General features: G+C 37.1%; 1 protein-coding gene across 1 annotated transcript in view; it reads left to right on the plus strand.

The window, feature by feature from the left end:
- camkvb (CaM kinase-like vesicle-associated b) overlaps positions 1-18,201 on the plus strand; it is a 43,798-nt gene that overhangs the window by 19,101 nt on the left and 6,496 nt on the right. Inside the window, exons 2-5 of the mRNA XM_084394441.1 lie at positions 14,183-14,290; positions 14,812-14,943; positions 16,528-16,602; positions 17,932-18,070. Of these exons, the coding sequence (XP_084250567.1) occupies positions 14,196-14,290; positions 14,812-14,943; positions 16,528-16,602; positions 17,932-18,070 (441 nt within the window). The 5' untranslated portion in view covers positions 14,183-14,195. The remainder of the gene's footprint in view (positions 1-14,182; positions 14,291-14,811; positions 14,944-16,527; positions 16,603-17,931; positions 18,071-18,201) is intronic.

Genomic DNA, 18,201 nt, shown 5'->3' on the forward strand with positions numbered 1-18,201 from the left:
AATGCCCTTTCTTGAAGCCAGATTGGTTGACATCCAGCTGGTTGTTCAGAGACAGGAAGGATGTTACTTGGTTGAAAGCAACTCGTTCAAGTGTTTTCGCAATGAATGGTAGGAGAGAGACAGGTCTGTAATTCTCTACAAGTGATGTGTTTAATGTTGATTTTTTAAGCGGTGGAGTTACCCGAGCCTGCTTGAATGCGGTAGGGAAAACGAGCCCCATTCAGTCTCAGTCTCCCCTGCACACATTCACACCTCTCCGGCCAAACTTACTTTTTAATGACTAAATGTGCATAGGGCGCCCTCAGGCTGCCAGTATGGATTGAAAACACAGTACATCAGAGTATCCAGTGCTCATAATGATTACATCGGCCTATTTTGGGTACAAATTCAATAAATGTTATTCCTCTCTATAGAAATCTGACGTAAACCTATGAGAATCTATCATTATTTCTCTAAATCTGCACATTTTTGAGCTAAAAGCCCTGAGGGATGTTGTTTGGTCAAGTGCTTTCATAACGACCGCACAGGAGTTTTTTTTTGAATGGGAGTGGCTGACGCTCATAATTCATTAAAGGTATCGACTCATTTTTTCATTACATAACTCCTGGCACAAATTAATACATAACTGTCACTATAAGTTTCTCAGAATAAAATAGTGGTCAAATACTGAAAATTTATATATTTTGAATGATGTATAGTTTGTCAAGGTAATGACATTAAATCTGATAGTAACTTTGAACTATTTAAACAAAGAACGATTCAGTGCGTCCGCGTCCTTGTGAAGGCTAACAGGTTAAGCGTGTTGTACAGTCTTCTGTTCCCATGCATTACTGACATCTGAACTGTCTCTAACCCTGGATGTTATAATTGGAAAAAATCCTGTCGGAGCTTTCAGAACTTTACATCTTTAGCAAGTCAAAGAATGCTCTGACCAGATTGGTGTATTAAAGACTTTCTACGTGACGATGATGATGATTTCATTCTCTATGTAGTCGACTCACAAAAAAGTAGGGTAAAGCTTCTGCTGCCATACCGTAGCACTCTGTCTTACACAATCCTCCACAGAACAAGATTAATGCAGAGAGAGAATTCTTTTGTCTGATAAAGTTTCAACAGCGGAGTGCCAACCCTGCCAAGCACAAAGGTGTTGTTTGTGTATATGCTGTATGATGCATGAATTGCATTTTTCATTCTCTAACAAAATGATCAATAATAATGGAGTATACACCACTGCAAAACAAACAGCCAGAGGAGAGAGAAGGAGAGAAGCCATGCAGAGGAAAGGAATAACAATGAGGAATCGGAGGAGCCGTTGTTCAACAATACACAGGGAATAACTGAGAGGAGCAGTCGTTCCAGAGCCGGAGAGCTCCCAGAGCCGGAGAGAAACTGTCAGAGAACTGCACTAGACAGAAATAATTGATAGAGTGTTCCTCTCTTATTTCACCCTGCTCATTATTTTGTGTGTTCCTCCGTTGGTCCAACAATGCGATGAGGCTTGGAGCTTCTCGTGGAGGCAGGCACTCTATTTGTGCCGGACTCAAACATCTCATCGCGTTTGAAACTGGCCTCAGAAAGTCTTTGAAAAACACTCCAATGCCCAAACAGGATAGAGTGAAGCCCAAATGACAGCAGATGCTCCTTTATCAATACTCACATTTTTACTCAGATTTGTAAGTAAGAATGTGCCAGGGGGAGCGGTCTAGAGATGAGATCTGAGCGTCACATTGACTGAAGACTAAATCAGAGGACGACTAAGCTAGACGAAGTCTTCAGCGACGTGTCAGTGATGTTCAAGGGCCTTCTAGAGGCCTGGCACAAACAATATTTATACTTCAGTTCAATCTCATCCAGTCTAAACTTTGTATTAGTGGGGCACATTTGCACACTGGAAATTGGTTTATTTAAAGCTATTAAGCTATTTATTTTTTTGCCCATATATCAGCCATAAAAGGAAAATCATAATCTGCTTTAAAAAATAATTTGAACTCTTCAACAGTCTACATGATTTTGAGATATTATTAATATCTGTAGTATATGCATGATGAATCGCTAACTGGATTTTATTACTTAAGGGTTTGTTTAAATCCCCAATTCTAAGTATGAGCCATCTACTTAGAATTGGCCAGTCCCCATTGGCTACATTACATTTTCATCACTAAGTTGTTGAATCATATCAGTGTTTTGCTGGTTGGGGGTTTAGGAGCATTTTCAATGTTTTATGTTATCTTATTAAAAACAATTTTATATCAGCAATAGATCCAAAAACACCTTTTTCTGAGACCATGAACGCAGATATCTGACAGCGACAGGTCAATACTCTCTCTGCAGAGGCTAAACTCATAGCTAAACTAGATAGGCTTGCATGCATATTATGTAGTATATTAGATGTTACACCATGTCTATTACACCGTTGTCTATTATTGGTCTATTACACCATGTCTGTTTACACTGGACGCAGCAAAGCGACCTTTGCAAATCCATTAGTTCTTCATGTCGGAAGTAGCATGAGAGCTTTAAGTACGTCAGAAATAGAAGAGGCATCAGTTTATTGTCGGGAATTTGTTGTGTAGCGCCATGTCGTATCCAGTGTAGACAGCATCACTGATTATAATGGGTCCTATTTGCTTTTGTGGCGTCGCACTGCTCACATCTGGTGTAGACACAGTTAAAAAAAAAAAAAAAATTGAAATATCAAGTGGATTTTTGCCACATTTAATGGTATTTTTACCCCGATCCCTGGTTAATTTGACCCAACTCAGTGTGCAGTAGGATCTCAAAGCGTCTCTGGATCAGATGTCTAAACCACCTGCTGTAAGCCAATCTGTGGGCCATCAGAAGCTCAGCGATCTCCGTCTCGGCCTATCCGTGGCCCAACCTGATGTCATGTATTTACAAACTAAAGGCAGATGGGACTGATAGAGGGAGGCACAGATTTTGCCAGCTCTGAAAAACTGGAGAAGATGGTGTGATTATGAGAGTGAAGTTTCAGCTGGTCGGGTAGCACAATGCCGCAGGATACACGAGATGCTCGATTACTACTTGCAAACCACCCTTCCTGAGAGACGCAGATGCTGGTGTGTGAATAATGAATACTATTGTCTTCTCCTTTTGTCTCTTGTCATTTTATCAATCCTCATGACTCATGATTGATGTGTGTAGCAAGACTATCTCTCTTATTTCTCTCTCCTTCCCTTGCTTATTCCCTACATGAGATTATTATCATTCCCTCTCCCCTAGTTTCTATTTTTTGTATTTCTCTACGGCGTGCAGAAAGGTTGAAACAGAGTCTAATGTACCAGCCACTGGGTTTAATTAGCATTCACAGTGCCCTTGGGAAAGCAAAGGAACTTTCATTTCTTTTTTCTTAGAAGTTTCCCGTTTCGAATTAAGTTCTGGATCGCCTGATTTCTTTCGAGAGGCGGTAATGAGGAGCTGGAGATGATGTTGCAGAATGCAGTTCTACCCCGCTGTAATCTTCCTCCTTCTCGCTCTCTCTGTCGCTCACGTGGTCGGTTTCTCTTGCTTCCTGTTGCTCTCTTCGCTTCTCCAAAAACCTCAAGAGTTTTCAGCCAATTAAGTTCTTTGCTTGTTGCACAGAGGAACGCTTCTTGAAAGAGAGGAAAGCTCTGTAGACCCTGATACATTTGAAGAGGGACTGGTCTTGCAATTATTCAAAATGTATTATGAATTACTGTACGTTATTGTAATTGCATCATTGGAGAGATGAAACCAGGCCAGGAAATTGAAGACAAATTGCTTTTTTGTGTATCATCTTTTAAATGCACAACAGCATTTATTATATATAATATATGCCATTTTACATCACCATTTAAACATTAGCATGGAGTAGAATTACAAAATGCTTATTCAAATATGAAAACTCTTACTCAGAAAATCAATATACACTCTCAGAAAATCAATATATTATGCATTAGCATTTACGGATAAGCATAAGAGTATGAAGATTAATGAAAAAAAAAACTCAATAAACAAGGCATCTGAAGAACATAAACAGTACTTTATCCTTGAGTAGGTAAATATTTATATAATTTGTGTATATAATATTAATAATATTATATATTGATAAAAATGAGAAGCATTCATATAATTAATAACCTAGAGAAATTTAGCTCTCAACCTGCATTAAAAAAAAAAAAAAAAAATCCTTTCAATAGAAAATGACTGATGATACAGAAGCTGATGATATTGGCTAGAGCACACAGGCCGCTGTTAAACATCTCAGTGTATTGATCAACAGATCTGCCCTCTTCCAAAGACCTGCAAGCCAGATCCCTTGACTATAATGCTTAATATACATTATATATTTGTTAACTAATATATTACTAATTAACTAATCCTGGATTGATCATCCTGTGTGTGCTTGTGCCAAACTGCCCATTATGCTGTGTTAGTAATATCAAAGCATATGGATGTGGAGAGAGTGTGCTGTAAAGAGCACAACCCAACATGGGGAACTATATAGTGCCGTACTGGGAAATCAAGAGCAAAAGTGCATCTACATAAGATCAAAGTTAACGTGTTAACACATGCAATTATAATTTATAATTATACTATATTACTGTATTGAATTTTTAATGCCATTAATACATTCATGTTATTAGTAAAATATGATGAAAGACCCTCTTTATGGATCATCCACACAAATTACTTAAATATGCTTTCATTGTATAAATAACAGCAACTTGAGCATTCATCAAAATTTCTCCTTTTGTGTTCCACAGTCGAGGAAAATCATATGGGTTTGGAACAACATAAAAAGAGTAAATGATGACAGAATCTTTATTTTGGTGTGAACTATCCCTTTAAGGACATTTACACAGCAAACAGAAGTGTAATTAATCATAGAGCAAAGAGCTTCATCACTTACATAACAAACTTCTTAGCATTATATGTAGGTTTACAAAACTGAACAAAGAGGGAAGGAACAAGATAAAGTGGAGCACAGCGAGAGGGGAAAAATGAGGAACGAACAATATGAGAGAGGGAGAGAAACAGAGGACGCAATCTGTGTGTCTGAGGATGTACAGTAAATCAGAAAGCTTGTCCTTTTTCTGCTTGACTGTGTGTGTAAATTGTGTCCTGCCTTTCTCTGTGTTTGCATTATTATTTTTGTTTTAGTATATATATATAGGCTACTCTGTAGACCTTGTAGTGCTCATACATTACTGATGATGAAATAATTAAGTCAGCTGTACAATCATTTCCTAGTGTTGGGCCGTGTGTCTTCTAGACTAGTTTCAAATTGCACACTCACGACCAGCTGGAATCCATTCACTGTGACCGTCTGATGCATATTGCACACAAAACTAGCAAGAGCTGGATTGAATTGCCAGGTTAAATCTGGTTGGCTGGTGTTTTAATCATTCCGTCTGGAAACAAAGTCATATTTCATCCTGGATTGATCTTTATAACATTAAGTCTAGCTACATGAAATGTCTTCCAAGCTGTTGATTAACATCACATTGAAATCATCTTTATCAGTGGCTGTGGGATCATCTGGTTGATGATGTGGTCAGTTGATGTGCTTTTGATACCTCGCAAATTGGCTGTGCAATTAATTGAATTTCGATTTCGGCTCCCAACGCTCACTAAAATAGTACAATCGAGTAAAAACGATTATGTTGCCATGTTCTGTTTTGCAAGGACACTCTTATTTTGTCTTGTGTTTTGAATGACACGCGCACTTCCGCCCGTCCCAAAGCCGTAAACTCTCTCAGCTTGAATGTTTAAACTGATAAGACTTAAAGAAGTGAAAATGATTAACTTTAGTTACGATGCAATACTGGCCTGTTTGTGCAAGTGACAATTCCGTCATGTCCCGACTCCTAAACGCGAGAGTGTAGTTTCTAAGCTTGCTTTGTCCAGCCCATTTTAAGAGACACAGAGAGAGAACACTCACGCGGTTTGTGAAATTGCGTCTTTGCGAAAGTTTTGAAATGATAGATTTGATTTGATTATCTGTGTGGATTAATTTAGCCTACTCATACAATCTACTTGCTAAAGTGAATCAATGTTTGTGGGGGAATTTCCCGCATTATAAGACCTGTGGGAAAATTTAAATACTTGTTGAAGTATTATCTGTCATATTATTTATTTTAATAGTTCAAAAAGTACAATAAATGTAAAAAAAGAATTGAATGAAAGAATTGTTGAAAGGTGTCTTTTTAATAAATGCAACACGTTCCCCAAGTCATGTTAATTAATCGTGTTACATAATCGTGATTTCAATACTGACCAAAATAATCGTGATTATGATTTTGTCCCATAATCGAGCAGCCCTAAGTGGCACCTCCAGGATATTTTGAATGGGGTGGCCAGAGGGGCGCAGTAAAAATCCTAGGGTGGCACACTAAAATGTAAACTGGAATGTGTGGTAACCTGTAATTGTAATTTCAATGATCTAACTAAATCATAAAAATGACCTAATTTGTTTATATAGTCAGATTAAAAGAAAATTTTGACTTGCATAAAACCATTTTGATTTCAAACCATGTTTGATGCTTCACCTCCATTCCTCTGTGGTGAAAAGCTAATATATTTTAGTATTGAATTTTGATAATTAAGATAATTTAGTTGCGGTATGGGTGAAACCATTCAAGATTGAATGGGAAATGACATTCTTAATTCAGTTAAAAAATTAAGATTAATATATGAACATATACTAGAATATCAGATTTCCTATTTCGAGTTACAGGGAGTTAAACACTTTGGGTTGACTCAGGGAGACTCAAGGGGGCCGCACACCGGACGCGCAGCTCAGCGCCGCGCCGCGCCGCGCCACGTCTAGGACAACTCACCTGAAAATCCGTTAGCATCAGCAATATTCTGATTTATGTAAATAAATATAAAACTAAATGTATATTGCAGCACACAGTGATGTCCGTATATACATTAACTACGATTTGAGACACATAAATGTAAATTTAATATAAAACTATGTAAATGGCGCTCTGTGGCGCGGCAGGATTTTGAACACGGTCCTGAGCCGTTGCTGGGCGCCGCGGACAGACGCCGAAAGGCGCCGCCGGTGTGTGTACTCTCATAGAGAATAATGTGTTCGAATTTAAAAGACGTGGCGCTGCGCATCCGGTGTGCGACCCCCTTAACGCTATCAAATTCATCTCTTTTACAAGGTACGGTTTTTGCAGTATGATTAAAGCTAGCATACACGAGTAAAGTGGAGGCAGAGTTAGAGTAGGAAATTCTCAATAAACAAATACCAGAGTTTTTTTTGTCCAAGGAAATCATGGGAGGTTTCTAGTCAGCAAAAATCAAAAGTCGATTGGTTCTCAGTTTCCTCTGTACGTGCATGCAAGTTTCAATAAAAACAACTCTACCGACTAGACTGCCAATAAACAAGTCTCACTTTCATCAAAAAAGAAAGTAAGTCTGTTGGCTTGGAAGAAGTGGAACAATGTGATTTAGACTGTAAGTGTGGTAAAAGGTGCACAAAAGTTTTTCGTTTGTCTTCATCACCCCTATTTCCTTTGGCCACAATTATTCAGCTGGATTTCAGTGGATTTCATACTCACATAACATACTCAGAATTAGGGCTGTAGTCAAGACCACCTTTGTCGAGTCCAAGACCAGGACTAGTCGAGTCCAAGTCAAGACCAAGTCCAAAGAGGTTCGAGTCCAAGACAAGACCGAGTCCAAAAAGGTTCAAGTCTGAGTCAAGACCAAGTCCAGGACAGGAAAAAAAAAGTCTTATGCATGACACTATCAAGACAATAATTTTGGGTTATTATTTGTTGATCTAAAAGCAAAAACAGTGTCAAAGAGCCGACTCTATTTTGAAAAATATAGCAAACATTCGTTTCGACTGTCTGATCAGCCTCACATTCTGTTCCTGTCAATCATACACGCGATGTCAACCAATTAAATTGCATGAGGGAGGGCCGAGCCAACACACACACACACACACACTCTAGAGATGTGTATAAACCGCGGATGACGTGACGAAAAATAATATTTTAATTAAATTCGGGCGGGTGGCGGTTGAACCAATCAAATGAAAAAAGTTTGCCACTAAGCAAACCTGCAAGCTATGAGCCCAGCTGTCAGTCCTATTGGAGGAGGCCGCCCATTAATTAGATGTGCAAGGCAAGCAGGCAAGTTTGTTATGGACAATTAAAAATGTGAATATTCACGTTGCACTAGCGGTGGACTTTCAGCGAGTTAAAACATTTATTTTTTAAAGAGCCGTATGTGTGCTTACTGGGAACATAATAAAGACACCTGGACTCGGTCGAGACCAAAAGCCATATTTGGCAAGACCAGTGGCCGAGACCGAGACAAGTCCGAGTCCGAATACCAGCGAGTCCGAGACAAGTCCGAGACCATAGAAAAACGGTCTCGAGTCCAAGACCGGACTCGAGTACTACAGCCCTACTCAGAATTAAGTACATATCTGTTTTCTTTTTAAATCAATATTTTCAAACAGAAAATAAGTTTCTAAAACAGTATGTACAGCTATGTGAAAAAATAAATAAAAATTAATAGGCTACTCAATCAAAAGAGTGAACACAACTACAAGCCAAGTATACTTAGAATAGTTAATTATACTTTTAAGTATATCTCGATCAAAAATTGAGTACAAGTATAGGCCAAATATACTTAGATTTTTATATACTTTTCTGTCAGTATGTCAAATATACTTAAGTGTAATTTTAAGTATATTTCTTAGAAGTACATAAAAATAAACATTATTTTTTTAGTTTAAAAGAAGTATACTAATAGCACACTTTTTTTTTTTTTTTTTGCCTGGCAGACATTAAGAAATCCCATAGACTTGCACAGAAATAGGGTCCCAGGCTAGATGTAGATACAGATGGTGGACAACCAGAATGAGACTTTTACCGCCGCCGTTCCCGCGGCGGCAAAATTGGGATGTGTATTTGCTGCCTTTTACCGCTGAGTGGCGCTGTAATCACAGACTTTGAAAAGTGTCAGTTTATTCTCTTTATGACGTAATCTGCCGCGGCAGTAATCTGAGCTGAGGCCACAGATAAATTCAAGATAAATATTGTAGTTAAACGAATTAAACTTCATTAAATTTAAACAAAGCAGACACACATTAACATTGTGTGCCCAGTTTTTCTATAATTTAGAAAGGCTATGTCAATAGGTTAGGCTACTTGTCAATACTTCGTGTTATTTTAATTTGTAGATTTATTAACTGAAACATAACAGTGAAATAAATTAAAATAATTTACCGTAAAATTAAAACATTTTCAGGACACTTGCAGTTACTAACCGATGTTAGTCGGTTTAAGCATTCTTTGTTATATTCAGAATTAAATAGGCTTACATGTTGTTATGATTATCAATTGAATTCTTTAATAAATAATCAACCACAATGCCTATTAGGCCTACTGCCGCAGCAAAAATAAACCAGTCGAATTTCAAAGTCGTTCGCGAAATGACTAGGCTATACCGGGTGGCGCAAGTGACAGGGCAAAACAGCAGCAACTGCGGCATTTTAAAAGGTAAGTTTCCTATCTGTTTATTTAAAAAATAATAATAATAAATAAAAAAAACGTGGCGCAAGATCTTGTAAAAAAAAAAAAAAAAAAAAAAACTTTTTTCATTATTTGAACAAAAATGAGACTGATTGAATATGTAAAAATATAAACAAACAAAGCAGAGAATAAAACAAACTTTTAGGGAAAAAATATAGGCCTATTATGCTACTACAGAATTGGTTAACATTAACGAAAGCAAAACATGTAAAAATCCATTTCAAACAAAATAAAACAAAACAAATTCGTGACCGAGTGGTAGGCTATAACTATTCAACTATTCTATTCAGACGATAGCTCTGTGGTCAATGCATTAACAATAGCCTTTCGGATCTTCAAACGATCTGAGATCGAATCTCAGTGTAGCCGACAGTGTTTATGTTTTTCCGTTCTTGATGCTTAAATATGCATCTGTTTAAAGTCAATCGTCTTGTTTAATTATCAATTGTACATTACAACATAAATTTGCTACATTCCAATTGAGCCGCTTTTTTGTGTGTGTGTGAATCATTCACGAGATTGAGATGACTGACAGTGATACCCGGCCATAGCAACGGAAGACATTTTTCAAAACAGATCGAACAAATCAGAAAAATACTTTCAATACAGTATTGCTTTCAATTAAAAAAATAAACAATGAAAATGTAAAAGAAAAAGAAAATTAATTAAGTTTGAAAACCCATCGCACATTTCAAGGTACGAATAAAGTGTCAGTTTATTTATTTAAACAGGGTTGCATCGATAGAGTTTATTCCCTTTGTGATGCAAAATAAGAAACACAGAATCTTATTCTTGCAACATTTTAAATTTCTATTGTCAAAGAAATTGCAGCTAAATAAAAAAATTAAAACGGTACAAAACGAAAAAAGTGCAAAGCAACATAAATTAAGAACAGGCGTTTTTCTTTGCCTCTCTCGCGCTGGATATTTTTTTAGTAAGTTTGGTCTCCCTCACTGCGCGCGGCGGGTCTTTCTCGAAATTAAGCATTTCAGCGTAAAAAACACCATACAGCTGATAATACTGTATATGTCGCTGTGTGTCATCCACACAAATCACGAAAGAAAAAACTGTAACAAATAGCTTTTGTTCCTTCAAAGATACAACATGCCTTGCTGAATTCACCTTACAATAAAACGAGGTGGGTCGCGAATTAAAGAGCTCTGTATCTGCTAAATTGAAATTGTGTGTGGAAAACCTTTAAATACAATCAATAAAACTACAATATTTATAATTTAATAACATATGGACTTTTGGAGATTTTGAGATTAATCCTTAGAAGAATTTTGCCTTTGCCTGCTCATCAGGCTGGCTCCGACACTCTCCATATGAAAGACGGAACATTAACACCTCTGTCCTGCACCCCCACGATAAAGCAACTATTGCCTTCTCCAAACCCCCCACAGGCTAGCTGAGTTTGCAAAACAAAACAAAGAGTTTGCCACTCATGGTGTGCCAAAACACTTAATTATAAACTTAAATATTTCATTCAAAACAATCTCAAAACGCTTTGTGACATTTTGAAAAGCCGTGGATGCATTACTGCCACTGGAACCAACGGCACTTGGTGTTTTAAGCCCCCAACGGCGCCTTCCAGGCAGCGAGGGGATGGGTAGGTTTAAGGTTGAGGGTAGGGTTAGTTGCCTCTAAGGAGCCATTGGGGGCTTAAAACACCATCGAGCCCCATGAACGCAACAGAATACTGGTTCTGATTTTATTGTTTGTCGTTTAAACGTCATATATATATATACAAATTTTAACAGAACTGCTTTTGAAATTACGATTGGAATTATTATAGGCTACAGAAGTAATGTCATTGTATAATATTTGTTCCTTAGTGTAAAATGGAAATGCATGGTGATTTTTATTTTGTAAATAGGCTATAAGCAAAAAACTATGTTTTAGAACTAGACAAATCTCTCTGCATCAACAATAGACTATAAAATGCATTAATAGGCTAATATACAAATATCAGTAGTAGTCCAAGTTAGTTCGGGATTCGAACCCGTGTCATCTAAATGATCGTAACGTAAGTTCAACCACTCGGCCACGATTCACTCGTTGCGACCTGGCCTAACGTTCCAGTGTGTGCTCGCTCACACGAGCGAGAAGCGCTCTTCATTCAAATGAACGCGCAGCCGCGTTTGTCGAACACTAATTCAACATGCCAGAATAAAACCTGGCTTTAGAACAATGCATAGCGCCACTCGTCGTGGTGTGCCAAAAAATTTACAATAATTTAGTTTCATTTATTTCAGTGTTAATGTTTGAGTTAAAAAAATTCTCTACAAATTATATTAACACAAAGTCGGCTATAAGAATCCTTTATAGGCTACGTAAAAAAGCAAAGGGCTTACAGTCTTAACATTTAGGCTACTTTGCTTAAATTCGATACATTTATTTTCAGTAGGGCCTAATACATTTGTAGGGATGTAATTTCAGTATGCTTTACCAACGCTATGTATTCAATTAAAGTTCTAAGAGGTCTGGTCTCTATATTTCCTTCCCAGCTGACACTAATATGCAAGTGCACAGCAAAAATCACAACTTGTGCTTGCTGCGAACGCAAGTTATTTAAGGTGTCTCAACTGTACACAGTCTACCCTACAATGTGAATTCGTTACAAGGTTTCATTTAATTAAATTAATGTGCAGCAATTTGTACAAATAGAGTCTATAGGCCTACTATACTGTTGTAGCCATTAAATAATCTCATTTAGTATCATATTTGTTAAAATATTTAATATTTAATAAGTAAGAGAAGCAAATATAACAGACACTAATCATAGAGGCGCCCGCGCGGTCACTTGCATCTCATCCTCCTAACTTAACGAAACTCAGCGTATGCCTCACACAGACATGATAAATACATCAAATACACAGAGCTTGAAATGTCTTCAAACGAAATAATTCAAAACGAAAAGAAAAAGGCTACTCTCTGATTATGTCTATATGTGCATTTCTCTCTAGGTGCGTTCACTACAAATATGGCGATCGTCAACTTTATCTTTGCAGTCGACACTGTCAGAAAACACTTGTTTATTGATAAAAATCAATGCACGCATCACCGGATTTACAAATACACATCTTGCTTGTTGCACGCACACATATTATGTCGAAAAAACGAAATATTATGTTGAAATAACATTATTATTAATAATACATCTTTTAGAATATTTGATTAAATGCTGATTGTTGCGCTTGTTCAATTTAATAAAATTAAAACTTTAATTGTGATAATTAAAATAATTGAAAATTAAATATTTAGTGGCCAAGTTTTGCTAATTTATTATATAGGCTATTATATGCCTATTGCCTATATTAAGTAGGTCATATTAAGACAAGGCATATATTAAGTTATTTTAGCTGTTATGAGAAAAATAAATCTAACGAAATCTAAAATCTAAATCTAATAAATCTAAAACAAAATTCTAACGCCAATTCAACATGCCAGAATAAAACCGGATTTTTGAACAATGCGTAACGCCACTCGGCCTGGTGTGCCAAAACACTACATTTTAAACTTCAATGTTTAATTCAAAACAATCTCAAAACGCGTTGTGACATTTTTTTAAAGCAGTAGCCTAGCCTATATACATTAAGGGCATTGAAACCAGGATCTTAACTAAAACGCGTTCCGCGTAATCTCTCAAAAATGATGCCACACTACTCCATGTATTTTTTTTTTTTTTTAAGGACTGCTTTTGAAATCACTATAAATTACAATGCAATTGTATCGCTCACCAGAGCTCTTCATTTATCTAATTCCTCAATAGAATAGTAAAAATATTCAGCGTCATTGCTCCTAATATCGTCTCTATTTTTAACTTTTGATTCTATTTTTTCAGTTCTAAAATTGATTCTATCTTCGGTTCTATTCTGTTGTAGCCTTATAGGCCTATTTATATATATGAAAAATATGCCTATTAGGCTTAAGGTTTTATATTTAACCCACTTACATTTTAAAATACGGCAATTGCTGCTGTTTTGCACAATGTCCCTGTGCGCCACCTGGCGGTCATTTTGGGAACGACTTTGAAATGCGGCTGGTTTATTTTCGCTGCGGTGATTTCGCCGCGGCAGCTGGCGCGGCGGTATTAGGCATTCTGGTTGTCCACCATCTGTAGCAGATTATCATAAAGAGGTAAGCAACCACCCTACCCTACCAACCAACCAACCAGAACACCATAGGGAAAACAGCAACACATTATATCACAATATAAAACCATACCAACCACATGGAAACCACCTAGAACACCCTAACATCGTGATGGCCTGAAGTTTTGCATGTGCAGCACAACTCACATTTTTCATAAGTTCCATAAATATTGTTTCATTTGAAATTAGATTGGCAGAGAGACGAATCCCTTAGCAGTGCTCATTGTTTGGAATTTGCTACTGAATTTGTTTTGTTTGTGAATGTCAAAGGGGAGTGTTTATGCACAGCTGTTATTTCCCTTCGGAATGAAAAATGTCACAGAATGTGATATGACGTGAACATGCATATTAATCCAGAATAATTGGTGTGACTGAGTAATACATATTCACACAATGTGCAATGAATTAATAGTGTTGATAACTGGAATTAAATGGATCTATTCTCTAACCTCTCTCTCTCTCTCTCTTTCGGGTTCTTTCAAGGGCAGGGTGGGCCATGCCATTCGGCTGTTTAAATCCTGGCGAGAAGAAGGACTACAATAGTCCTACAGAAATTACAGACAAATATGATCTGGGGCAGATTGTTAAAACGTAAGTGAAATATGTTTTTGTGTAATCCGTCCTCTTTATTTGTGCATCTAAGCTGCAGTTGCAAAAGTTGTTCTCAAATGTATATCCGTAAGGGACAATGTGCAGTCAGCCATGATTATCACAAAATTTGTTCATTCAGACTCTTGAATCATGTGAAGGGGTTTATTTTGCAACAATGATTGACTGACTGTGTATGTTATGCCTCTAATTATATGGCTACTTACTAAATAAATGGATATAAAATATTGATTTCAGTTGAAAGGATTTGATTATGTGAGACTGTAGAGTGTTATGAGAGACATGAAACTAGTATAGTCAGAATATGGTAGTCAAGGACAATGGTCAGTTATACAAAATGTTTTACAGCTGAATGATGTCATTGACCAATCAGAATAGAGCTATTTATTAAAAGTTAAGCACTCATGTGGTAATTCTCTGTAGAGTTTCATTTTGGATGAACTGTTCTATAATGTCTATAAATTCTAATGTAATTCATGCAATAAATGTAATTTCTTCTCAAGGGAGGAATTCTGTGAGATCTTCAGGGCGAAGGATAAGAACACTCTGAAAATGTACACCTGCAAAAAATTCCTGAAGAAAGATGGAAGAAAAGTGCGGAAGGCTGCCAAAAATGAGATTTTCATCCTAAAGATGTGAGTTCAACTCAGTTTTCTTTTTCAAAAACCTTTACAATCATTTTGTAGACTGCGGATTCCTCTGCGGTCCTTTGATCTGCTCTTTTGATTTCATTTGGTGGAAAGAGAATCATATTTTATGAATAATGATTTTTAAAGCTCAGTTAAAAACTGTAATTCCTCTGGAATGATTTGTGTATCCCAGAAGCTCACATATCCTCATTCTGCTGGTCACTTTTGGATTTAAAAATGTCAACTGTTTGCATCAATAATTTGCATCAAGCTTGCCGCAGTGCATCGGCAAAACTAATGTCGACACAGTCCTAATCATTTACTTCCACTGCATACTTTATGCAAATCTATGAGTACAAACTTCAAGCTACTGCACATAAGCATGATTTGAATAAAATTACATCCAGTTTAATGGCACAGAGACTTGAGGTTTTGTATTGAACAGACTCTTACGTCTGCTTCAAAAACCCACATAATATTGCTTGCAAATTGCTTATTTTCTTTAATTCTGTAAAAAGTGGAATCCACACAGTCGATTTTAACAAAAAGCTTATTGACTTTGTGGAGCTATGCGTAGCCGGTGTTCATTATCGTGATTTTCAGTCCTCTCAAAGAACAGGAAAGTACACTAAACACCTAATGATGCAATGAATTTTGTTTAATATACCAAACATGTCAAAGCCTTAAGATATTAGAGATAAATGCTTTGCATCAGTGTATGATTATACTGCATCTAAAAGGCTGATCTACCGTGAGTCACTGATGCCACTTTGATCCTGCAGTGCTACATTTGTGTCCCCGCTCACAAATCACAACGGTAAGAGGGATTTCTTTATGAGTTCAACTTTAGTTCCCCTCTCTTTTGCTGGCAGAAGTGCACATTAGCGTCTTCAAAGCATAATCAGTGTATTCATTTCTTAATTAAAAAGTTGGCTGACATAACCACCTTTACAAAATTCTCAAACACTCTTTTACAGTATCCAGGTTGCATAATGAATTAAATCATACGATTATACGTGCTGGATTTAAAATGTAATATGCTCTAAGGGAAGTTTCATGGAAACTTTCAGTTACATCTGCCATTCAGTTCATTTAATTTCATTATAATACATATTCACAAGCAACTTTAAAAATAAGAATAATGCATTACAAACACCCCAGTGATTAGCTAAAGGCAAGAGTGGCCAAGAATATCTCCCCAAGATTTAGTAGATGAAGAAGAAACCTTGGGAGGAACCAAGACTCAGCTGGTGAAGCCTTCTCCTCAGGCTGGCATATATTTGAAAACAATTACACAAATCATACATACATGAATGTTGATTTGAACAGATGTGATACAGCCACAGAGCATTAATGGTAATGCTGACATTTGTTGTTTAATTAAATATGATTACAGCGGATATAGGAACCCATGCGATATGCAAATGCAGGCGTGTATGACTGGCATTGTATGAGTCTGCGGTGGCAGATGGGGCACGGGTGTGGGGTTGATGGTGGGACGGGGTGGATCTGGGCATGACGCTGCATGTGTATCAGCCTCCCATGTGCTGCAAACTGTCTCTTAACTGTTTGTCCATCTCTCCTCCCCAGGGTGAAACACCCCAACATCCTCCAGCTGATCGATGTCTACGAGACCCGGAAAGAGTACTACCTCTTCCTTGAGCTGTAAGTCCTGAAATCAGTTTATGAGGAAATAGTTCTTTACTGTAAAGATTTCAGTAGTTGGTATTTTCTCAGTTCTCAACACCCCAGCTAAACTAATTTGTTCTTCATTATATGTTAAAAGGCATACCTTCAGGTATTTTCAAATTATGTAGACATACAGTATAATACAATGTAATACAATGATGATTGAGAGAAGTACAAATAAATGTTCCTCAAAAGCCTGTTGTAACATATTTATACTCACATTTGAACATAATTTTTAAAAATATGTTTGGATAATCAACTAAACCAAAGTTGCTGCAGTCTAGTAAGTGTTTATCTTGAAATATTACTATCAATATAAAAGTTATTCTTAGGTTTACTTTATTAAAATCAGTAAATATTTCACAACAAAAAGACACGTGTACCATGACCTGAAGGGAGACATTTTAAAAATGATACTAAAAGGCCTTTTGCTTGCTAAAAAAGTATAAAATATGTAGTAGATTGTGTACAACAGGTTTTTCAGCAGAGTTCTGATCATGTTGATCATTTAGAGAACTTAAAAAATTGAGTGTAAATGATACAGTAGGCTTGATAGGGTTATAGTTATAATCTAAAGTTATAGAGATGAGAGCAATTTTCTTTTCTTGTGAATATTTATTGCTGTTTGATTATTATTGATGACATTTGAGACTGGCAGGTCTATTTGGCTTGTATTTACACTGCAATGTGTAATGCACAAATCTACTTTGAAATATCAGACATTTTGTCTCATAACTTTACATTCTGAATCTGTGTACATTAATATTTTGTCAATTAAGACAAGCGTTTTAACCAAGAAGTGCATTTGACTGCTTGCATACAGCACACAGAACATGTGCACAACTTTGCATGTGAGCGACTGCAAGCAGCTGCCTGTTTCTCAGATGACGTGTGGATGCAAAGGGCAAAACAATGAATAAAAAAAAAAAGCCAAATTCCTCCGGCATAGGTTGTTTGGCGACATAGGTTCTCTTCTATAATGTTGATACTGACTTCAAGAGGCTAAATCCGCTGCTGCTGTTGCCTGAGACATAACAGAAATAAACCCTGCGCTTAGACTGTCCTAGCACGATTTTACCGCCTCGTCCTTGTCACATTCCTACCTGCCTGTATGGATTTGCATTCATTATTTTAATGCCTCGTCCCTTCTGTACGCTGTATGTGTGGCGTGGACTGGCTGATTTGTGTCTGCTACACCTGCATGATTAAGTAAAGCTTTTGATGGTGCCAACGTTTAAAGCAGAGTGTGAATAATTCATAATTGCACAGAAGCAGCAGCTCAGCACGTTGTGTGGTTTCTTGCAGAGCCACAGGCCGCGAGGTCTTTGACTGGATCCTGGATCAAGGCTATTATTCTGAGAGGGACACAAGCAATGTTATCAGACAGGTGATGGAGGCAGCTGCTTACCTGCACAGCCTGAAGATCGTTCACAGGAACCTAAAGGTACGTCGCAAAGCGCCCTCTGGTGGACACTAGCGCATATACTTTATAACGAATTAACCCCATAAACTAGAAGCTTTGCTTCCACTGCACTCAGTTCTGTTTTGGTTTCCAAATCCAATCTTTAGAATTGA

The sequence above is a fragment of the Rutilus rutilus genome, assembly GCF_951802725.1.
Source record: "Rutilus rutilus genome assembly, chromosome: 22".
Taxonomy (NCBI): Eukaryota; Metazoa; Chordata; class Actinopteri; order Cypriniformes; family Leuciscidae; genus Rutilus; species Rutilus rutilus.